The sequence below is a fragment of the Lolium perenne genome, chromosome 4 (assembly GCF_019359855.2).
Source record: "Lolium perenne isolate Kyuss_39 chromosome 4, Kyuss_2.0, whole genome shotgun sequence".
Lineage (NCBI taxonomy): Eukaryota > Viridiplantae > Streptophyta > Magnoliopsida > Poales > Poaceae > Lolium > Lolium perenne.
In genome coordinates, this window is record NC_067247.2 from 191,625,534 (window position 1) to 191,643,201 (window position 17,668).

The window sequence follows — 17,668 nt, forward strand, 5'->3', positions numbered from 1 at the left end:
AATACTAGGCATAAGGTAAGGAGCCGTGACGAAGCACGGGCATTCAACTAGTAAAATCTAAATAGAAGCTGTATGCATCGCTTTGGTGTAGAGGCCGGCCTTTCTTCCCCTTTTGAAAAAGAAAAAAAAAAACACGTTCCACGAACTCAATCGGACTTGCATGGATACGAGCTCAATGGGCCTACTAGCGCTACAGCCCCATACTAAGGATCCGAAGATATCGCCGGCCCAAAATACAGGCGGCCCTTCGTACGAGAAAAAGGGGAACCAAAGGAGAAACTCTTCCACCTTCGTCGCCGTCGCCGCCGCCGCCATGTCCCGTTTCGTGCGGCGCCTTGCCAGCGCCCCGTGGCGCGCCATCGTCGAGAGTGCCATCTCCCGCGCCGTCGTTGTTGGATGCGGCGTCACCGTCATCGACGAGCGCGTCGTCAGCCTCACATACGTACGACTCCTGCCTGCCCCTTCCCACCTCCTGTCCGCGCGCTCTCGTCGCCCTGACGTGCTCTCTCGATCTCTCGTTGCTGCAGCCACGGGGCCCCAGCATGCTGCCGGCGATCAACATAATGGGGGATCTGGTGGTCGCCGACAAGTTGAGCGCGCGGTACGGCTGGGTGTCGCCCGGGGACGTCGTGCAATTCGTCTCGCCGGAGGACCCGCGGAAGACGGTCATCAAGCGCGTGCTCGGGATGGAGGGCGACACCGTCACCTACCTCGTCGATCCCGCCAACAGCGATGTCTCCAAGACCGTCGTGGTAAGTCGACTAAGCTAGTACTGCTGGATCCGAGGGACCCACAAACTAGATTGGGTTTCGAATTTGATGCTGCTATTTTTTTTTTTTTGGAAAACTCTGAGCTTGTTATAGTGCACTGACGCTAGAGATTTTGGGTCCCAGCTTTCAGATGCTTGACGCCATCTTGTGCAGACTTAGGAAAGCATAATGTCAATGTTATTTTGTTGTCGTCCAGATATGGTTTGTGATTTCCTAGATTTGTAGCAATTTGGTATCGGGTCATTATGACATAACCTACGAATCACTGATGGTATTTGTGGAAAAGGGTATTATCAGTTACCTCACAACACCACAGGGTAGGAGAACCACAAGAAGCTTGTTCTGAATTCCTGAAGGACAAGCTTCACAAGCCCACATGGTAGGGGAAGAAGAATAAGTTACTTTGACAGAAGACAAGTGCTGCCCAACTTTGACAAAAACATATTGTGCTAACCTGAATTAAAACTTGGAAAGAGTATAGCATCTGTTCTTCTCAGTTGTAGAAAAAGGTGGACAATGGAACTAAAAGGGGTAGGGAAAGGCAAAGTATAGCATCTGTTCTTAGCAAATGATATAGGGTAAATCAAAGAATTAATGGAAAGCAAAAAATAAGAAAGGGAAGGATCTGTTCTTATTCAGGTAATAGGAAAGATGGAAAAATGCGAAGAGAAGAATGAGATAGCTAAACTTCACTTCTACACAACACATACACTTGAGTTTTGATAGAAAAATTTACAAGCTAAAAAGACGCCAGCACTATTAAACCATTAGAATATTCACTTCTTATCCTTGAGATGATGATCAGTAGCACAAAATTCAGCTTGTTTAATGTGTCTGATTGTATGTTAATTGCTCTGTTTGTTCCCTGCAGTTTTAGTGTACCCCTAGGTGAAAGTTTGGAACACGACAATTCCCATGCTTTGTTTAGTCTTGCATTCCTTTTGTTATGTGCCATTTTCTTGTCAAATGCTCTTATTCTTTTATACAGCAATTTCTCTTACTCCCAATATTATATAATTGTAGGTACCAAAAGGTCACATTTGGGTGCAGGGTGACAATATTCATAATTCTACAGACTCAAGGCAGTTTGGACCTCTGCCTTATGGTCTCGTAAATGGGAAGATCTGCTGTCGGGTATGATAAGTTCTTCTCTGCTTTGCTTCCTCGTTAACTTAATAAGAGACTGATGGAAGCTTCCGTGCGGTGCTGTACCTTGTAATATTATGTATGCAGTTTAAAATTGCGACATCAGCTTTCGCATCTACTTAGAGCTCAACCTTTGTTGTTGGCATTGTTAGCTATTAAACTTATTTTTCGAGTAAACCATTTAAAACTGTAACTGGCATGTTATAGCTTTTCTCGATATTTGGGCTATTAGTGATAATAATTATTTTGGGCCAAAACTGAGCTTCAAGTGCATCAGTCTTCTGACATTCCCAGGTTTAGTCCCCATAATCACGGTATTGACCAAATATGACTAATGATTATCATTGGGAGCAAACAAGTGATTACATATATTACAGAATATTATCGCTCTAGGCCAAATATAATGAATTTTAGAGTGATCGAGTATCCTGGGTCTTGGTTGATCTAGCGATCAGGTTCTAAAGAAAATCTCTTTTCTTCTCAGGGGGCAATATAGCCTTAGGTATATAATACAAGTATTCTGTAATGCTAGAACTTACTCGAGGGACTCTGAAGCTGCTGAGTTTCCTAGATACCAGTGTCTAGTGTGTAAGCTGAACAGTTGTAATCAGTACAGTTAAATTACTTGGATAAATTCTGTGGTTAGGTCAGCTAACAATTGTATTTCGCTACTGCATTGGCATTGTTATTTGGCTACTGTGTCATCATAATTAACTTCACACACTGGATATCAGTGTATACGTGTAATTTTACTTGATCTCATAAGCCATAATGTTTAATTTTTGCATGTTCTGGAAGTTCGAACAATGTTTAGTGTTTACTCACTAAATGTGGACTGGCCTGACTAGGCCTTATCTTGCTTGTATTAACTAGTTGAATGAGGTTTATCCCTCTATGGTAGGAAACCCAACATTTGGGCTCCAGCTCCTTTTCCTGCTACTATTTATTGAATGCATTAGTCAACAGTGAAATGTGACAGCATCAGCATGAGAATTGGCGTAATCTCTCTAGAGCTCTTATCTCTGAATTTTCCTTGCTGGTGAGAGTTAGTATTGACAGGGTGTTTGATCTCAGATTTTGCCACTGAAACGGTTTGGTTTGATTGATTCAAAACAATAGCACAGAGGTAAATTGAACTCTTGTTACCTCTTATTTTCTATATTCCTTCTTCTTTATATTCCTTTTTTGTATATATTAATTTATTGTTTGCCAATTTTTGCGCAATTGCCAAAGCCAGAGATTTAAGCGACCATATATGGGAATTCATAGGACGCAACGAGGCCTTGCATTTTTGGGTGCATCTTGATGCTACTATTCAATACTTCAATTTTGAACCTGGCATAGTTCATATTTTTGTCTCTCGTGTTGTAACTCTTGTAAAGTAAATCCAATCTGATGGAACTACCAGGTTTGACATAGTTTGTTCAGCCATCATCATCTTAACATTTACATCGAACTAAGCTTGTTGGTTTGCTGGAGCTAAGCTTGTTCAATTGTGCGTTGAAGCATTTGCTGGTTAAGACCATTTAAGCTGTCATTTGAGCTGACAAGTGGTTTATTGGACAATGCGCTTCAGATGCCTTTATCGCCTCGGGCTATTTCACGGAACAAAAGCCATAAGCAAATCCTTTGTTAATCTTGTCGCAAGGAGCATGATCGAATCACAGCAGAATTCCGCGCATTCAAAATTTAGATTATTGTAAGAAACAGGAGCTAATCTCTAAAAGGTTTATAGTTCAGCATTTGAATTGGACAAATATAAGTTGCACGACTGAATGTAGCAATGATATGATATACTGAGTTCTTGCGACAATAGTTGTAGTACAATTCTATTAACCTCTCCTAAGAAAGATGAATTTGTAGGCTAAGTTATCTAGGAGGAGGGGAGATTTGCAGCCAGCTCCTTGTGTAAAGAAGGGCAGCTTTTCATGAGGTGCACAAAGCCGTCGCTCGCCATGACTTCCTTGAAGTTGCCTGGAGAAGCGAGGAACTTGAGGCACTCATCCTTGAGTCCGTGGCAACCATGCTGCTCGGCTAGCGCCAGTGTAGTCGCTGTGGTGGTACTGTCCATGTAGCGGCGCAATGTGGCATCACAGATACACTTGAGCCTCTCGAGGTTATACCTATCCGCCACTACAAGCAAATGCTGAGCCATGACAACTGCGTCGCTCTCCTCTACAAGTGGCAGCGAGTCTGTGTAGATGAAGTGGAGCATGGCCTTGAAGACATTAGCTTCCGTATCCTCGATGCGAACACGAGCATCCGCCTTCTCCTTCATCGAGCCGAGGAACACCGCCCTGAAGACTGACGACCGAGCAGCGAGCACGCACCTGTGCGCAGCAAAGGTCTCGGTGCCGACCTCCAGCGTCACGTCCGTCCCCTCCCCTCTGGAGAGGAGCTGGCTGAAATGCAGCTGCAGGTCGGACGCTGGCACCTGCACGTCGAGCGGCGGGGCGACCTCAGCCAAGATGCTTAGCAGGGTGAGATCACACCTGATACTGAAGACATCATCCTTGAGGTAAACCGATCTCTCCAACTCCCTGTGTGAGATGATTGCATGGGAATTTTCAGGTGCTTTTTTGCTGGAGAAGGTCTTACGCGTGCCTTTCATGTACAAAGGCACTGGGTTCCCGTGCTGATCGAGCAGAGTGACCTTGTATTCTGCGGTAACTCCGCTGGCGTCATTGTCGTCGAGAAACAGGATAAAGCTTACCCAGCCGATGTCGGACGAGCGCCATCCGTTGGGGTAGTATCTCAGATACCAGCGATGGCCTCCCACGGCGAAGGTTTCAGATGTGATGAATTTTCCGTTGCCGAGCCCCTTGGTTAGGCAGTATCCTTTTATCTTGAGGTCATGCGACCCGACTACGGTCTTGGCGACGATGGCCGACGAGGACCTCGACGGCGCATCACCGCCGTTCTTCCCATCGGAAGATGGACCGGACTTGGACATGTTAGGTTAGAGTGTTGGTATTCTCCCACAGACTGATCATAACAGAACTAGACGAACACGAAAACTTATAATCGCAACCTCTATTTTTTTTTTCTTCTTTTTTTCTCAACATAACTCTTGCGGTAACCTACAATACCTTCAGTGCGCTTTTATACACGCAAAACCTGACCACCTACCTAATAAACGTACTCAAACTAGGACTCGGTACACATATCAAATCTGCTCGCTAGCATACGAGTACTAATCGAGGATTCCATCCGAACTAAGACAAGGACTACTAACCGGTCTAGATAAGCTAGATAGCTAGGACTCTAACTGACGTGCATGTCCAAGCTGATTAGAAAACTAATCAACTGGCTTATGCTAACTCAAACACTCTTCAGGAAAAATTAAGCTAACGTAGACTACGTAAAGACTACAACGTGATCGAGGTGCAGCCCCGCACCGCGTGGTCCCCTGGTGCGGCGGTAGGAGGCACGCCTCCGCGCCGGGGGGATGGTCCCGGTTCTGGTTGATGGCAGCGCGGGCGGTGTTGTGGGCAGCGGCGTGGCCCTGGCCATGGCGGCGCAGCCCTCTCCGCCGTTCCTCGTCGTGGCCTCGCCGGGAGGGCGGTGGTGGGGGCGACGGCGCGGCCCTGGACCCTGGCGCGGTCCTCTACTCCTTCCTCGCCTTGGCATGGCCGGGCGGATGGGGTGGGGGTGGATCTCGTGCTGCTCCTCCTCAAGAGTAGGGATCACGGCACCAAGGGCGGCGGCCCTGGATGGCGATGGTGGTGACGGCGCCGACCTGGTGGCAGGTGACGGGCGTCAGGTTCCGCTGACCGTGTCACCGCGGTGGTGGTCTTCTCTCTCGCCGGAGGAGATCGGCTAGTTGTGTGGCTAGCCGTGGTGGATCTTGCGATCCGTCGCCTAGCCCCCGATGGCGAGGCGCAGCTGTCGGTGAAAGCCGGCAGGACTTCGGTCATGGCGGATGATGGCGGTGCCTTTCTTCGTTACCTTGTTGAAGACATTGTCTCTGCAGTCTGCGTTTCTTCGCCTGGGATGCTCCAGGGGAAACCCTAGACCCGGGTCTCCCGGATCGGGCGACGGCGGCGCGCAACGCCGTTCTCCCTGTTGGGGGTATCGTTTTCGGAGCAGACAACTGATGGTGGTGGTGCTGAGGTGGAGCGGTGTGCTTTTGCTGTGTCGGCGTCGTCGAGTCGCCGCGGCATGGTGCAGTGGTGTCTCGGGACGGATGCAGTGTGATGGACATGCGCAGGATGGTGGAGTCGTCTAGCGCCGTGGCGGCATCGATGGCAGACCTGGCATGGTCAATGCGATGCTCTCTCTTGAAGATGAAGTCGAGGAAGACGGCGGTAGCAACTTCTATGGCGTGTGCGTTGGCGTATGCTGAGAGTCTGCTTGACTGGATGTGCTTTTCATCTGATATTGGGCGGCCTGGGAAGGCATTTGGTTTTTGGATGATATGAGTTGGTGAATTGTCACCCTATTCATCCCTCAGGTTTAGCGAGGTAGCTTCGAGTTTGATCTTTTGGGTGTTGTGAATAATCTAATAAAAAAATAGTGTGCATCCTTTGGATGCAGAAGCTGGGGCGATATTTCCCCCATTTCGAAAAAAGCCCCGCAACACCGTTATGATCCCTAAACCTGCGCAGCTGCATTTTTGTTTGTTTTGGTAGCTTGATCTTCTTTGCGGTGTAGTAGAGCTATCCCATACCATACCGAGAAACATAGTGCACTTGGTTTCTCGTAGATTAATGTGCGACCGAAATTTGATTATCGAAGTGAATTCAGTGATATTTTTGTGGCACATAGTAGCACCCCACGTTTCATTGGTTAGATTGATGGCACATAACTTTATTTTTACTAGTTGAGGTTTGGTTTCTCGTATTTCGCGATTAATGTGCGACCGAAATTTGATTATCGAAGTGAATTCAGTGATATTTTTGTGGCACATAGTAGCACCCCACGTTTCATTGGTTAGATTGATGGCACATAACTTTATTTTTACTAGTTGAGGTTTATGCCTCTATGGTAAACCCAACATTTAGGCTCCAGCTCATTTTCCTGCTATTTAATGCATTAGTATTGTGAAATGCGACAGCATCAACATGAGAATTGGCTAATCCTTCTAGAGCTCCATCTCTTTGGAGTTCTCCTTTTTTTTGCGAATTCTTTGGACTTCTCCTTGCTGGCGAAAGTGTGAGTATTGACATGGTGTTTAATCTCAGATTTTGCCACTGAAAGAGATTGGCTTGATTAATTCAAAACAATAGCACATAGGTAAATTGAACTCTTGTTACCTCTTATTTTCTTAGTTTCTTTCTCTATCTTTCTTTTTTGTATGTTATTGTTTGCCATTTTCTGCACAACTGTTTAAGCCAGAGATTTTAGCGACCATATATGGGAATTCAGATGATGCAAGCCAGAGATTTAAGCGACCATGTATGGGAATTCATATGACGCAACAAGGCCCTAAATTTTTGGGTGCATTTTGATGCTACTATTCAATACTTCACAATTTTGAACCTGGCATGGTTCTTATTTTTGCTCCTCGTGGTCAGTGATTCTTGTAAAGTAAATCCAACCTCATATAAGAATAATTCTATTGTTTTTCTGTAGATTATTTCGCTTAGTACTATGCACAAAAGGGATGAGCCGTATGAGATGAAAACCTCATGTACGGTTTTGCAACTGAGACTTTTTTAATAGAATGAAAGACCGTAACAGATGTTAGCTCAATCTGAAGAAATTATGCAGAAGCTTTGCAAAATTATTATGAAGCTACGCGACTAGAAATCAAGGTTTGGCATAGTTTGCTCAGCCACCAGCTTAAAATTTAGATCGAACTAAACTTGGTGCTTCGCTGGAACAGCGCTTTATCAGTTGCGCACTGAAGCATTTGCTTCTTATAAGACGAAATACTCTTGAGTTGACTTTATCGCCTTGGGCTACACTGCACAGAACTAAACAACAGCGGCACAATCATAACTGATCTGTGGCATTTACGTATTGATTTTGATATATGTTATGGTAACAAATGCCGGCCATATGCAATATTGATGAGCATATGTTTTGTTTATCTTGTCACAAGGAGCAAAGCATCATAATTCCGAGCATTCAAAGTTGAGTTTATCGTAAGAACACTAGCTAACCTTTAAAAGGTTTATCTTTCAGCATTCGATCTGAATTATAGTAAATGTAGCAATGATATGAGATATTGACTTCTCGCGATAATAACTAGTTAACTACCAGTAGTAGTACAATGCTATTAACCGCGGTATGAGATATTGACCTCTTAGCTAGGAGTGGAGTTCTGGCGACTACCTTTTATGCGCAAAAGCATAATCAGCTTCTTGTAAACTAATTTCTACTAATACTTCTATGAAACTGTGCCAGGCTCTTGGCGTGCTCTCGAAGGCTCATGTTAGCTACGATGAGGGGAGCAGCCAGCTCCTTGTGGAAAGAAGGCCAGCTTTTCATCAGATGGGCAAAGCCGTCGCTCGCCATGACTGCCTTGAGGTTGCCTGGAGACTCGAGGAACTTGAAGCATGTAGCCTTGAGTCCGGGGCAACCATGCTGCTCTGCTAGCGCCAATGTAGTAGCTGTGGTGGTCGTGTCCATGAAGCGGCACAACGACGTGCCTTCACAGATGGACTTGAGCCTCTCAAGGTTATACCTGTCCGCCAGTACAAGCAAATGCTGAGCCATCACAACTGCATCGCTCTCCTCTACCTGTGGCAGCGAGTCCGTGTAGATGAAGTGGAGCATTGGCTTGAAGACCTTACCTTCCGTTCTTCTTCGTATCCTCCATGCGAACAGAGGCGTCCGTCTTCTCCGAACCATTGAACTCCGCCTTGAAGACTGACGACCGAGCAGCGAGCACGCACCTGTGCGCACCGAAGGTCACGTCGCCGACCTCCAGCGTCACATCCGTCCCTTCCCCGCCGGAGAGGAGCTCGCCGAAGTGCTGGTGCATGTCGGACGGTGGCACCGGCAGGTCACCCAGCAGATCGAGCTCGGAGAAGATGCTTAGCACGGTGAGATCACACCTGACAATGAAGAGATCATCCTTCAGGTAAACCGATTTCTCCGGGGTGAGATCACACATTTTTCAACTTTGTCTTTTTTGGACCTTCCAAATTGTGTAATATTTCGATTTTTTTTTTTGCAGGTCACTCGAAAATAACAAATAGAATGGAGAAAAAATAGTTCGGAATTTTTTTTGTGCAAATTTAAATTTTAAATTATTTAAATTTCAAAAGATTTATTTTATTTTGAAAACTATGCCGCTAGTCTTCACAGGTTGACCAGAACATCACGGAGTTCCTTTCCTGCCGGGTTCGTAGTTCCCTTCCTGGAATAGGGAGTGACAGTCACAATTCAATACACTCTGCAGAGGTGCATTAGTTTTCCCTTAAGAGAACTTATCCTTGTTGCCAACCGGGCGCGCAAACCGTCCACACTTCCTTGGTGTGAGGCCAGGTGTAAGAACCAAGCCAATTACTGCCTTCTCCGCGATTCTGCATACCCACCCTTTTGTCCATCCACACATCCCCGGTAGACTTCTCCCGGTAAAACGGCTTTACCCACGATGTACTATGTACAATACATCATAGACGGTAGAGTGCACTCATCCTCAAGGATAGGGATTTAAGGGATTTCCCAACCGCTGCAGTGTTCTCGCAACACCCAGCCAGACTTTATCAAGTACGTTGATATGCAGAAGGAAAAAGATACAGCTGACTTCCCCAGAGCCATTATAGATCTCATGGTTAACGCGATATGTACGACGCTAGAATACTAGACGGTATTGGTAATTAGTCCTAGATGAGTAGTACCCTTGCAATGAAACCTCCACCATCAACACATACCATAGTTTCATTGTCCACCACATAGCCATATTCATAATTGTAAAGTAATGTTTTGATTTTCAATGCAGGAGTGATAAGTATAGTACTTTGCATATAGTTTGATAAAAATAATCAAATGACATATGAACTTGCCTTCTTAAATGCAAGATTATGCAGGGAAAAGTTTCGATACGTTATAACTTGAAATGACAAGAGCGGCAGCTGCTCGTAAGTCTGTACCACATGACTTGGACTATAAGCGAATTGACTCGTGCTACGGGTCTGACTTAATCATCTTGACAAAACAACAATCTAAAACTGCTCATAGTGGGAGTAACATAGCTAGTAACATCACACATCTCAAGACATTTTGGTGACATGGCATGCTAATAAATGAAGAAAAAAAGTGAAATGGTAACATCACACACCTCAAGGCAAGATGAGTCTAAAATATAATAAATGATACAATGAATGAAACCACATACTATAAAGGTAGTTACCTAGACTAGTAACATGACATATGTTACTAGTCTAAGTTACTCCCCACTATAAAGGTAGTTACCTAGACTAGTAACCAGCCTAAAGATAATTGCACTAACCTGACGTAAATCTGGCTGTTGCCGACAACATGATTATGGTGAACAGTGAATCCAACACTCGTGCATATGAGGGTGGGCAAATGTACACGCTAGGTGCTGTATGCCCCCAGGGGTTTTATGCGCTACTAGTGGCTGGGGCGCCCCTTGGGGCGCCTCCTGGCCGGAAAGTAGCAATCCAATTACTTACCTTCATACTCCTTGCAAGGTATTATATTTTTATTTCGCACATGAAAATCTATCAGTCTACTGGTTAATCAATTTCTGATTGCTCTGCTTGTAAACAGAACTCCCCATATCTAGCCTGCCTAACTGTAAGAAAAAAAATTGTGAACGGAACATACACTTGCATTTAGTTTTGCATTCAATGGAATACTTCCTCCGTTCCAAATTAATTGACGCAGCTTTGTCTAGCTACATATGTAACAATTAATTTAGAACAAGAAGTACAAAACAACATCTTATATAGTTCACATGGGTCATGATTCTTACGTGAAAGAAATTCCTATGGAAAGATGAGCAAGACTTAACAGACGTGCTTTAGAAGTTCATAGACAAAAGATGCTCACATGAAAGAAATTTAGAAGCAGCATGAACTCCGAACTATGCTAGACTGAAGTATTATTTCAGGGCACTATATCTTGCAAATATCATCGACCGATGTTCCAAGATGATTAAGGTATGCATAAGTCTCCGCCTCCCTGGAACAATGCTTTGTATATTACTTGGACATATTACCATCCTTTTCTCTATACGCTTGATGACATGCATAAACTATAGACATGCACCAATTTACGTCAATCCATCTGTGAACGTTAGCAAGACATTGTCAACGACCCTTGTCAAAACACTTGATGACAAACAACAAGCAAGCTGAGATAATTGTAAAATCAGCAAATGGCTGGTTGGCATAACTTAATAGAACACATGCAAAATCAGGACAAAACTAACAAAATAACCATAAAAGTGACATATTTATCCTAGTGTGGCCGTAACTCGCTCAATTTCCTCTTACAAATTCCAAACAACCCAAATGTGTCACATGAACATAGCTTTGTACCCAAAAAAATATTAATTGTCCCCTTGTGCATTATCAGAATGGATTGATGAGCCAAGACCACACATGCATGTTTCTCATCATTATGAAGACATTTTGTCACATAGTTCTTGTATTTTTTCAAGATTCTCACTCATTGCACTAAGTCGTACCACTATTCTTGTGAACACAACACATTCATCAATTGCTCAAGTAGGTGGGTAAATGCACGCTAAATAGTTTCTATGCATAAGAAATATAAGAAACACCATATTACACATTCTACAAGTGAAAAGGACCATGCTGGAAAATAAAGTAACTTGATGCCAAGTTTTACCTCATGGAATCAGCAGACATGCAAAGACAGCTCACACTTCACAAAATGACACACTGAATAGCATATGTGCAAAACAAATAAGTGAGAAGCATAAGTGAACATGGCAATGAGCAAGAAAATAAGAGAATAAAACTCTAGATAGATTGATCGGCAAAGCTCAGTAGCTTTCAAATACACCAATGGAAGGTAGTGTGCACTATCAAATTGCAAACTTGGCTAATGTTAGCATAGTCAACTTGAAATAAAGGACTTGCTGGATTTGTCTTAGACTGAGGAGTGTATAGCACTTACAACCTAAAATGAAAAGCAATAAGCAGCAGGCCAGTGGAAAGAGCACAAATTAAAATAAACACACAGGACCACCAGGCAGTAAACCACAATGGTAATAGCTAGTTACGTGGTATATGTGCACACATATGTAACTGATATATAGGTTAAGTAAGAAGAGAAGCAGTCCTCCACTAATTTTGTTGTGGAAAAATAAAACTCACCTTTAATTATTATTTAGGATTATTTTGGTTCACGGTATATGAGACAAGAAACGGATTTCTATGAGCATGCAGAATTAATTTAGAACAAACCATTGTAACATATACAGATCAACCAGCATATATAAGAAAAAACAGTTGAACTATTTTTAGATACAAAGTTATTAGTAGCAGATGTAAATAAATAATAGTGGGGAAATTTGAAACACCTTGCTGTAGCCAAAATAAAATAGCAATGGCCTTGAGCTAATAGCACTAAGAACATAATGCAAAGAATATATGTTATTGATAAAACTCTATTTATACAGTTTGGTGCTTAGTGAACTGATACATACAATGGCATATGATCAGTTGACACAAATGGCCGCCTCAAAACCATTGGGTTTGTTTGGAGCATTAATTGAATTGAATTTCATATGTGCAATGTAATGCTAGATAGACACAAACACATATGCATTGTTATAAATTGGGAAAACTGCTCAAACAATTTGTAAATAAACAAACCTTTTGGTAAATCTACATGTTGGTACATCTGCAGGGGAGGAATAATATTCTCGGTACATATTTCTACATGCATGCCACTTTGGTTTTGATAGCAGACCACCACCACAGCACAATACTTCCTGACCTGGACAAAATCAAGCAGGTATCAAACCAAGCCAACAGAAATCAACGCAGGGGTCACATATATGAATCAAAGGAAAATGGAAGGGTGATAGGGGGCGTATTTCCATTATACCTTCCAATCAGAGCAACAAAGTAAGGGTGACATTCAGATAAATGAACATCTTTAAATCTTTGCTTTTACCTTCGCCCAAATCTTGGAAAGTAGAAAATCCTTATTACAGGTTATATATATGAACACATGCAGTTGCTATTATGAAACAGATTCAATAACCAAAAAATAAAAATGTAAAGCCTAAGTCTGTAAAATTCATCTTGGGTGGTTGATACTCTACTGAAGATTAAATCTGAATGAACAATTATGCATCTGATATCACATTCTTTTGGGGAGATGGGTAAACTACGACATGATTTACAAAAGGAGCTTATAATGGTTTATTATGCAAAGCAAGAGGTTAATATGAAACCTTCGGCTTCTTCTTCAGAAATTTTCTATTGTAGCTTCTTCCTCCTCTTATATTTCCTACATGTGTATGCACTCCTCGTGCCTGGAGCAACCAACAAGAAAAAAAATCAGAAAAGGGATGGCAAGAGCATACGAGAAGAAGAAAAGATCACCCTGTTCTTTACCAAAATTTTAGGAAGTCTCCCAACTCCTTCCCTGCACATGCAGGACTCATGTTTGCATCAAACACAGAATTGTAAATAAAACTAAAATACCCACAAACAAACCCAAGCTAGTCGGTCAATCACACTGTCAAAATTTGAAAAATAAATAGCAATGAGCTATGCAACAAAATAACTGAAATTAAGAACAGTATAATTTATACATAACTATGAAAGGGGATTGAACGGGGAAGACATAGAAAAATGTGAGGAGAGGGGGAGAGGAATAGGGGAGGCCAGGAGCACCTGATTTCGCCTGGGCGGCTGGGCCGGTGAGGACAGGGCTGCGGAAGAGGCGGCCTCCACCAGTGGGGAGGGAGGAGCAGCGGTGAGAGAATCCCTCGATGTCGCCTAGTGACTTCTAGGTCGAGCCAACAGGCGTCGCTCCATCCATCGCAGCGCTGCCCTCTGTTGCTCGCATCGCTTGGGTTCAGCCCTTGATGCGGGAATGCTCTTGGGGACGGAGAAATCCGTCGGTCGCAGGCGATGCCGACCCTCCTCCTCCTTTCCTAGCGATGGCGTCCAGCCGAAGCAGATGGCGCCATGTCAGAAGACGGCGCCGCCGGCCGAAAGGCACAAAATCAAGCAGCCGGTGCCCCCTATCCTTGCCGCGCGGCTCGCCGTCGTGCAGGCTCGTACGCTGGGCTCCATCGTCTCCTACGCCGGTGCAGGCGTGCGCATGGAAAAGCAGGGGAGTGGGTCAGAAGTGGCGGTGGCGAGCTGAGAAAGAACTTAGAAGAGGGAGAGTTTGTGAGAGAGAGAGAGAGACAGAGGGCGCGGGGCTCGAGTGGGGTGGTGCTATCTGATGGACTCGTCATGATTCTCCTCCTTTGTCTGATGACATGTAGGACCCGAGGAGGAGAGGACCTACATGCAGTCTCAAAGAGGACACAACAACTAAGTTTGTGTCAACACCCGGATTTTTAAGTCCGAATGCCTATTATGTCATACATCGCAATCCCAGGAATATTGTTGTTGCGAGGCATAATAGTTAAGTATCACAGTCATCATTCATTACAAACCATAGGTCTTACAAATTGGAATCACATGATCCATATTACACGAATAGTTGATCTATTGATCAACGAACAAACACAAGTTCATAGTTCAACATAGCGGAAGCGTAAGATACAAGGACTCTCTAGTCCATAGGCCAACGCTTGACGTCGGAAGGCGCTTAGTTGTCGTAGGCGTCCTGCTGGTCATCTCCTTGTTCATCTTCATACTCTGGCCATTTGAATAGCCAGGGACAAAGCCGTGAGTACGTTGAGTACTCGCAAACTAATACTAATGTAAGTGCTAGACATTCTAGTAGGGTTTGCTAAGCTCTAGTTTATTTGCATAAAGCTAGTTTTAGTTCACAAAATTTTGAGAAAAGCTTACTCAAGTGCTAACTAACTCAAGTGGGAACATTAGTGTCATTCCCACCATTCAAGTGGTGATTTCAATTCAATCCACCACAAGTCATTTCACCATCACCTTTCAACATCATTTTCAAAGATATGACATCGGAAACTGTATGGCCTTTCCAACCGTCCGTAACCGTGGACGCGGCTATTCGAATAGGTTTACACTCTGCAGAGGTTGCACACTTGTGCCACAACATTTGATTTCATCTGTCGGGATTTCCCCGAATAATCGTAACACAGTACGCGGATCATCAACCATAACCTTTCACTTACGAACCCTAGTATGAGCACCTCTCCCCATGAGCTTGGCCTCCCAGTGAAGACAGTCAGTCAGCCTGGGAACTGCACAGGGCTTGGGCCGGACATTCACCTCATTTCGCATCATATCGTATTGTTTCTTTTGTGGTAGAGGCAGCTTTCGGCATAACCCCGATGACGCTTGTTTAGAGGGAACCCATACTAAGACGCATAAACTTCCAGTTAAGCCCTACCCATAATCAGGTATTGTGGGGGTACTTGATAATTGGAAAGGTATCGCATTCAAACCAACATCATGTTTTATCAAAAATCACTATCTTCTCTTGGTCATATTCACCTTCAAAAATCATTCAATGGAATGCATCTTCATTCCAAGGTTTCAAAATCCTTTCAAATTCACATGGTTCCCATCTAGAGTAGTCAAGTTTAGTTCATTAGCACTAGCTCTAATTCATGAGGGGTGCTACCTTGCTTTGCTTGAAAGAGACTATCTCACTACTCTAATAACCAACTTGTATTTTGACCAAAGTTAACTATAAAAGTAACTCATTTAGAAAACAAGTAAGAACTTGTAAAGTAAAAACTTGGGATGGGTTCACATAAGAAAAGATAAGAAACCTGGTGCCTTGCCCCAAGGGGCTTTGCACCTTGCAAGATTATTAGCTTGTAGTAACTTGCAAGAGTAAAGCTTGCCTTGGTAGTTCTCAAACTGTTCCTCCTCCTCCTCCTGGTAGCAACCTTCTTCTTCGGCGTACTCTCCGGTGCTACCGTCTAAATTTGAATACGAGTATAATTACTCACTAATTCAATGGCTATTCCATACATCACAAATAAACACACAAACTACTCTATGCACACCAAATAAATAAACTAGGGTGCAAGGGTTGGGGGATTTAAATGGACTTTGTATTTCATATGTAAATGATAGTTTCCATAGGGTTCTTGAGAAATAATCTCCTCTCATTGAAATCTTCTTAAGATTTAATTTCTCCAACAATCATGGATGAACTCATATTGACCTAAGTCAAATGTTCATCATCATCATTTGGGAAAATGATTTAAATGAGGTGGATCACCTCATACCATTTAAATAACATTCTATTTGATTTAAATCTCAAGTAATTCATATAAGAGAGTTTGGGACCAGGGGTCCAAACATCCCATGAATTCATGTGAGACAAGTTTAAATGAAGTATAAGACTTCACACAATTTAACCTTAATAGTTTTGGATAATATCAACTAGTTAAACTAGTCAAAATATCCATTCATTAAACCATGGCATGATCATGCAAGGTGACCACACCATTTTATTGCATAAACAATTAGTGTAAGTCAAATGTGAGCTATTAGAGTTGGAATTAACTTAATATCTATTTTGGTTGATTTTTAAGAATTATTTGAATAGGGAAAAGTCCCTGTCTTGTTATTTTTGTCAAATTAATTCTACAAAGAAATTGACCATGAGGCCAGTGGCATTTTGTAGGGAATTTCAGTGGCTTTCCAACAATATCAAATTCACTAAATTTGGTTTAGCCAATTTGAAACTATTTAATTTCAAAGTTTGGGCAGTATTGAATTTGGATGGAAAAGATTTAAACGAATTTTGAATTAAAGGGCCGGCGGGAAAACGAAGCTGGGCCGATTTGAATTAAAACGGCCCACTCCAGCCCACCACGGTCCACAGACGCGCGGCGTGCTGACAGCGTGGGGTCCACGCGTCAGTGGCTGTTAAAACCCGAACCGGTACGTTTTAAGGTGGGGCGTTGGATTAGAAGCACATCGGACGGTCGAGGTTCATCGTCTTCTCCGACGAGAACCCGACGTGCTGGCGGTGGACCTAGGGGGTGGGAGTGCTAACCAGGGCTCCCGCGGTGGCTGGCAATGTGCGTGATGTAGATGTGGACGACGGCGGTTCTCCTGGTACCGGCGGCTCGTCCTGGGGTGGCTCCAATCGGCGGCGAGCTTCCGCGGCGTCCGTCGGCAGTGAGGTGGCGATTGGGTGGAGTCCGTGGGCAATGTCAAGGGTGGAGTGGCTCAGGCGGTCGAGTGAGGAGAGGGGAGTGTGCTGGTGTGCTCCGTTCGACGAACGGAGCTCTCCTTTTATAGGCGAGCGAGTGACCGTGGGGCTGCGGCGAGGTCGACATGCTCGCGGCGATTTCGGCGAGCGGTTGGGCTAGGCGAGGTGGTGGCAGTGTTCTGCGGCTCCTGGCGATGCTATTGGCGGCGACAGCGGGGTCGGGCGGCTGCTAGGTTGGTCGCATTGCTTCCATGTCCGTCGCGTCCGCGGCGGACCAGAGTTGGCTTCTCCGGCGACGGCGAGCACGGGTCGTGGTCGAGGGCATGTCCAACAGCGTCGCGGTGTCACGCAGATGCTCAACGTGCTCGCAGGGGGTCCAGGGCGTGGGCGGAGAGGCTGCGCGGCGCGTGGCCAGTGCGCGTCCATGGCGCGCATGGTCGCGACGCGAGCGGCATCCAGGGCCGGTTTGGGCACGCGTCGTCCGGGTGTTGTCGACGTCTTCGTCGACCAGGGCG

At 44.4% G+C, this 17,668-nt stretch overlaps 2 protein-coding genes and 1 pseudogene across 4 annotated transcripts; 1 reads left to right on the forward strand and 2 right to left on the reverse strand.

Annotated features, from left to right (window-relative positions):
• The first annotated feature begins 227 nt into the window (after positions 1-227).
• Positions 228-3,394, forward strand: LOC127295335 (mitochondrial ATP-independent inner membrane protease subunit 1a). 3 transcript variants are annotated; one of them, XM_051325268.2, is made up of 5 exons: positions 229-442; positions 528-752; positions 1,794-1,904; positions 2,991-3,042; positions 3,150-3,394. In XM_051325268.2, the coding sequence occupies exons 1-4, from the start codon at positions 314-316 to the stop codon at positions 3,033-3,035; spliced, it is 510 nt and encodes a 169-aa protein (XP_051181228.1). In that variant the 5' UTR covers positions 229-313; the 3' UTR covers positions 3,036-3,042; positions 3,150-3,394. The 3 variants fall into 3 exon arrangements, with proteins under 3 accessions (XP_051181230.1, XP_051181228.1, XP_051181227.1); XM_051325267.1 differs by having other exon boundaries at positions 231-442; positions 3,154-3,394; XM_051325270.1 differs by lacking the exons at positions 2,991-3,042; positions 3,150-3,394 and adding an exon at positions 2,401-2,984 and having other exon boundaries at positions 228-442.
• Positions 3,395-3,789: 395 nt separating this feature from the next.
• Positions 3,790-4,869, reverse strand: LOC127347601 (BTB/POZ and MATH domain-containing protein 2-like). The gene has a single exon (XM_051373767.2). It carries the CDS (start codon positions 4,867-4,869, stop codon positions 3,790-3,792), a length of 1,080 nt encoding a protein of 359 aa, XP_051229727.1.
• Positions 4,870-8,231: 3,362 nt separating this feature from the next.
• Positions 8,232-8,979, reverse strand: LOC127347600 (BTB/POZ and MATH domain-containing protein 2-like; annotated as a pseudogene).
• Positions 8,980-17,668: the final 8,689 nt, after the last annotated feature.

Bases quoted from the DNA above. Each gene is read 5' to 3' on its own strand.
- LOC127347601 (XM_051373767.2), bottom strand. From the start codon at position 4,869: ATGTCCAAGTCCGGTCCATCTTCCGATGGGAAGAACGGCGGTGATGCG.
- LOC127295335 (XM_051325268.2), top strand. From the start codon at position 314: ATGTCCCGTTTCGTGCGGCGCCTTGCCAGCGCCCCGTGGCGCGCCATC. The intron at 443-527 runs GTACGACTCCTG...TCGTTGCTGCAG, and splicing joins GCGTCGTCAGCCTCACATAC to CCACGGGGCCCCAGCATGCT. The intron at 1,905-2,990 runs GTATGATAAGTT...GTTTGATCTCAG, and splicing joins ATGGGAAGATCTGCTGTCGG to ATTTTGCCACTGAAACGGTT.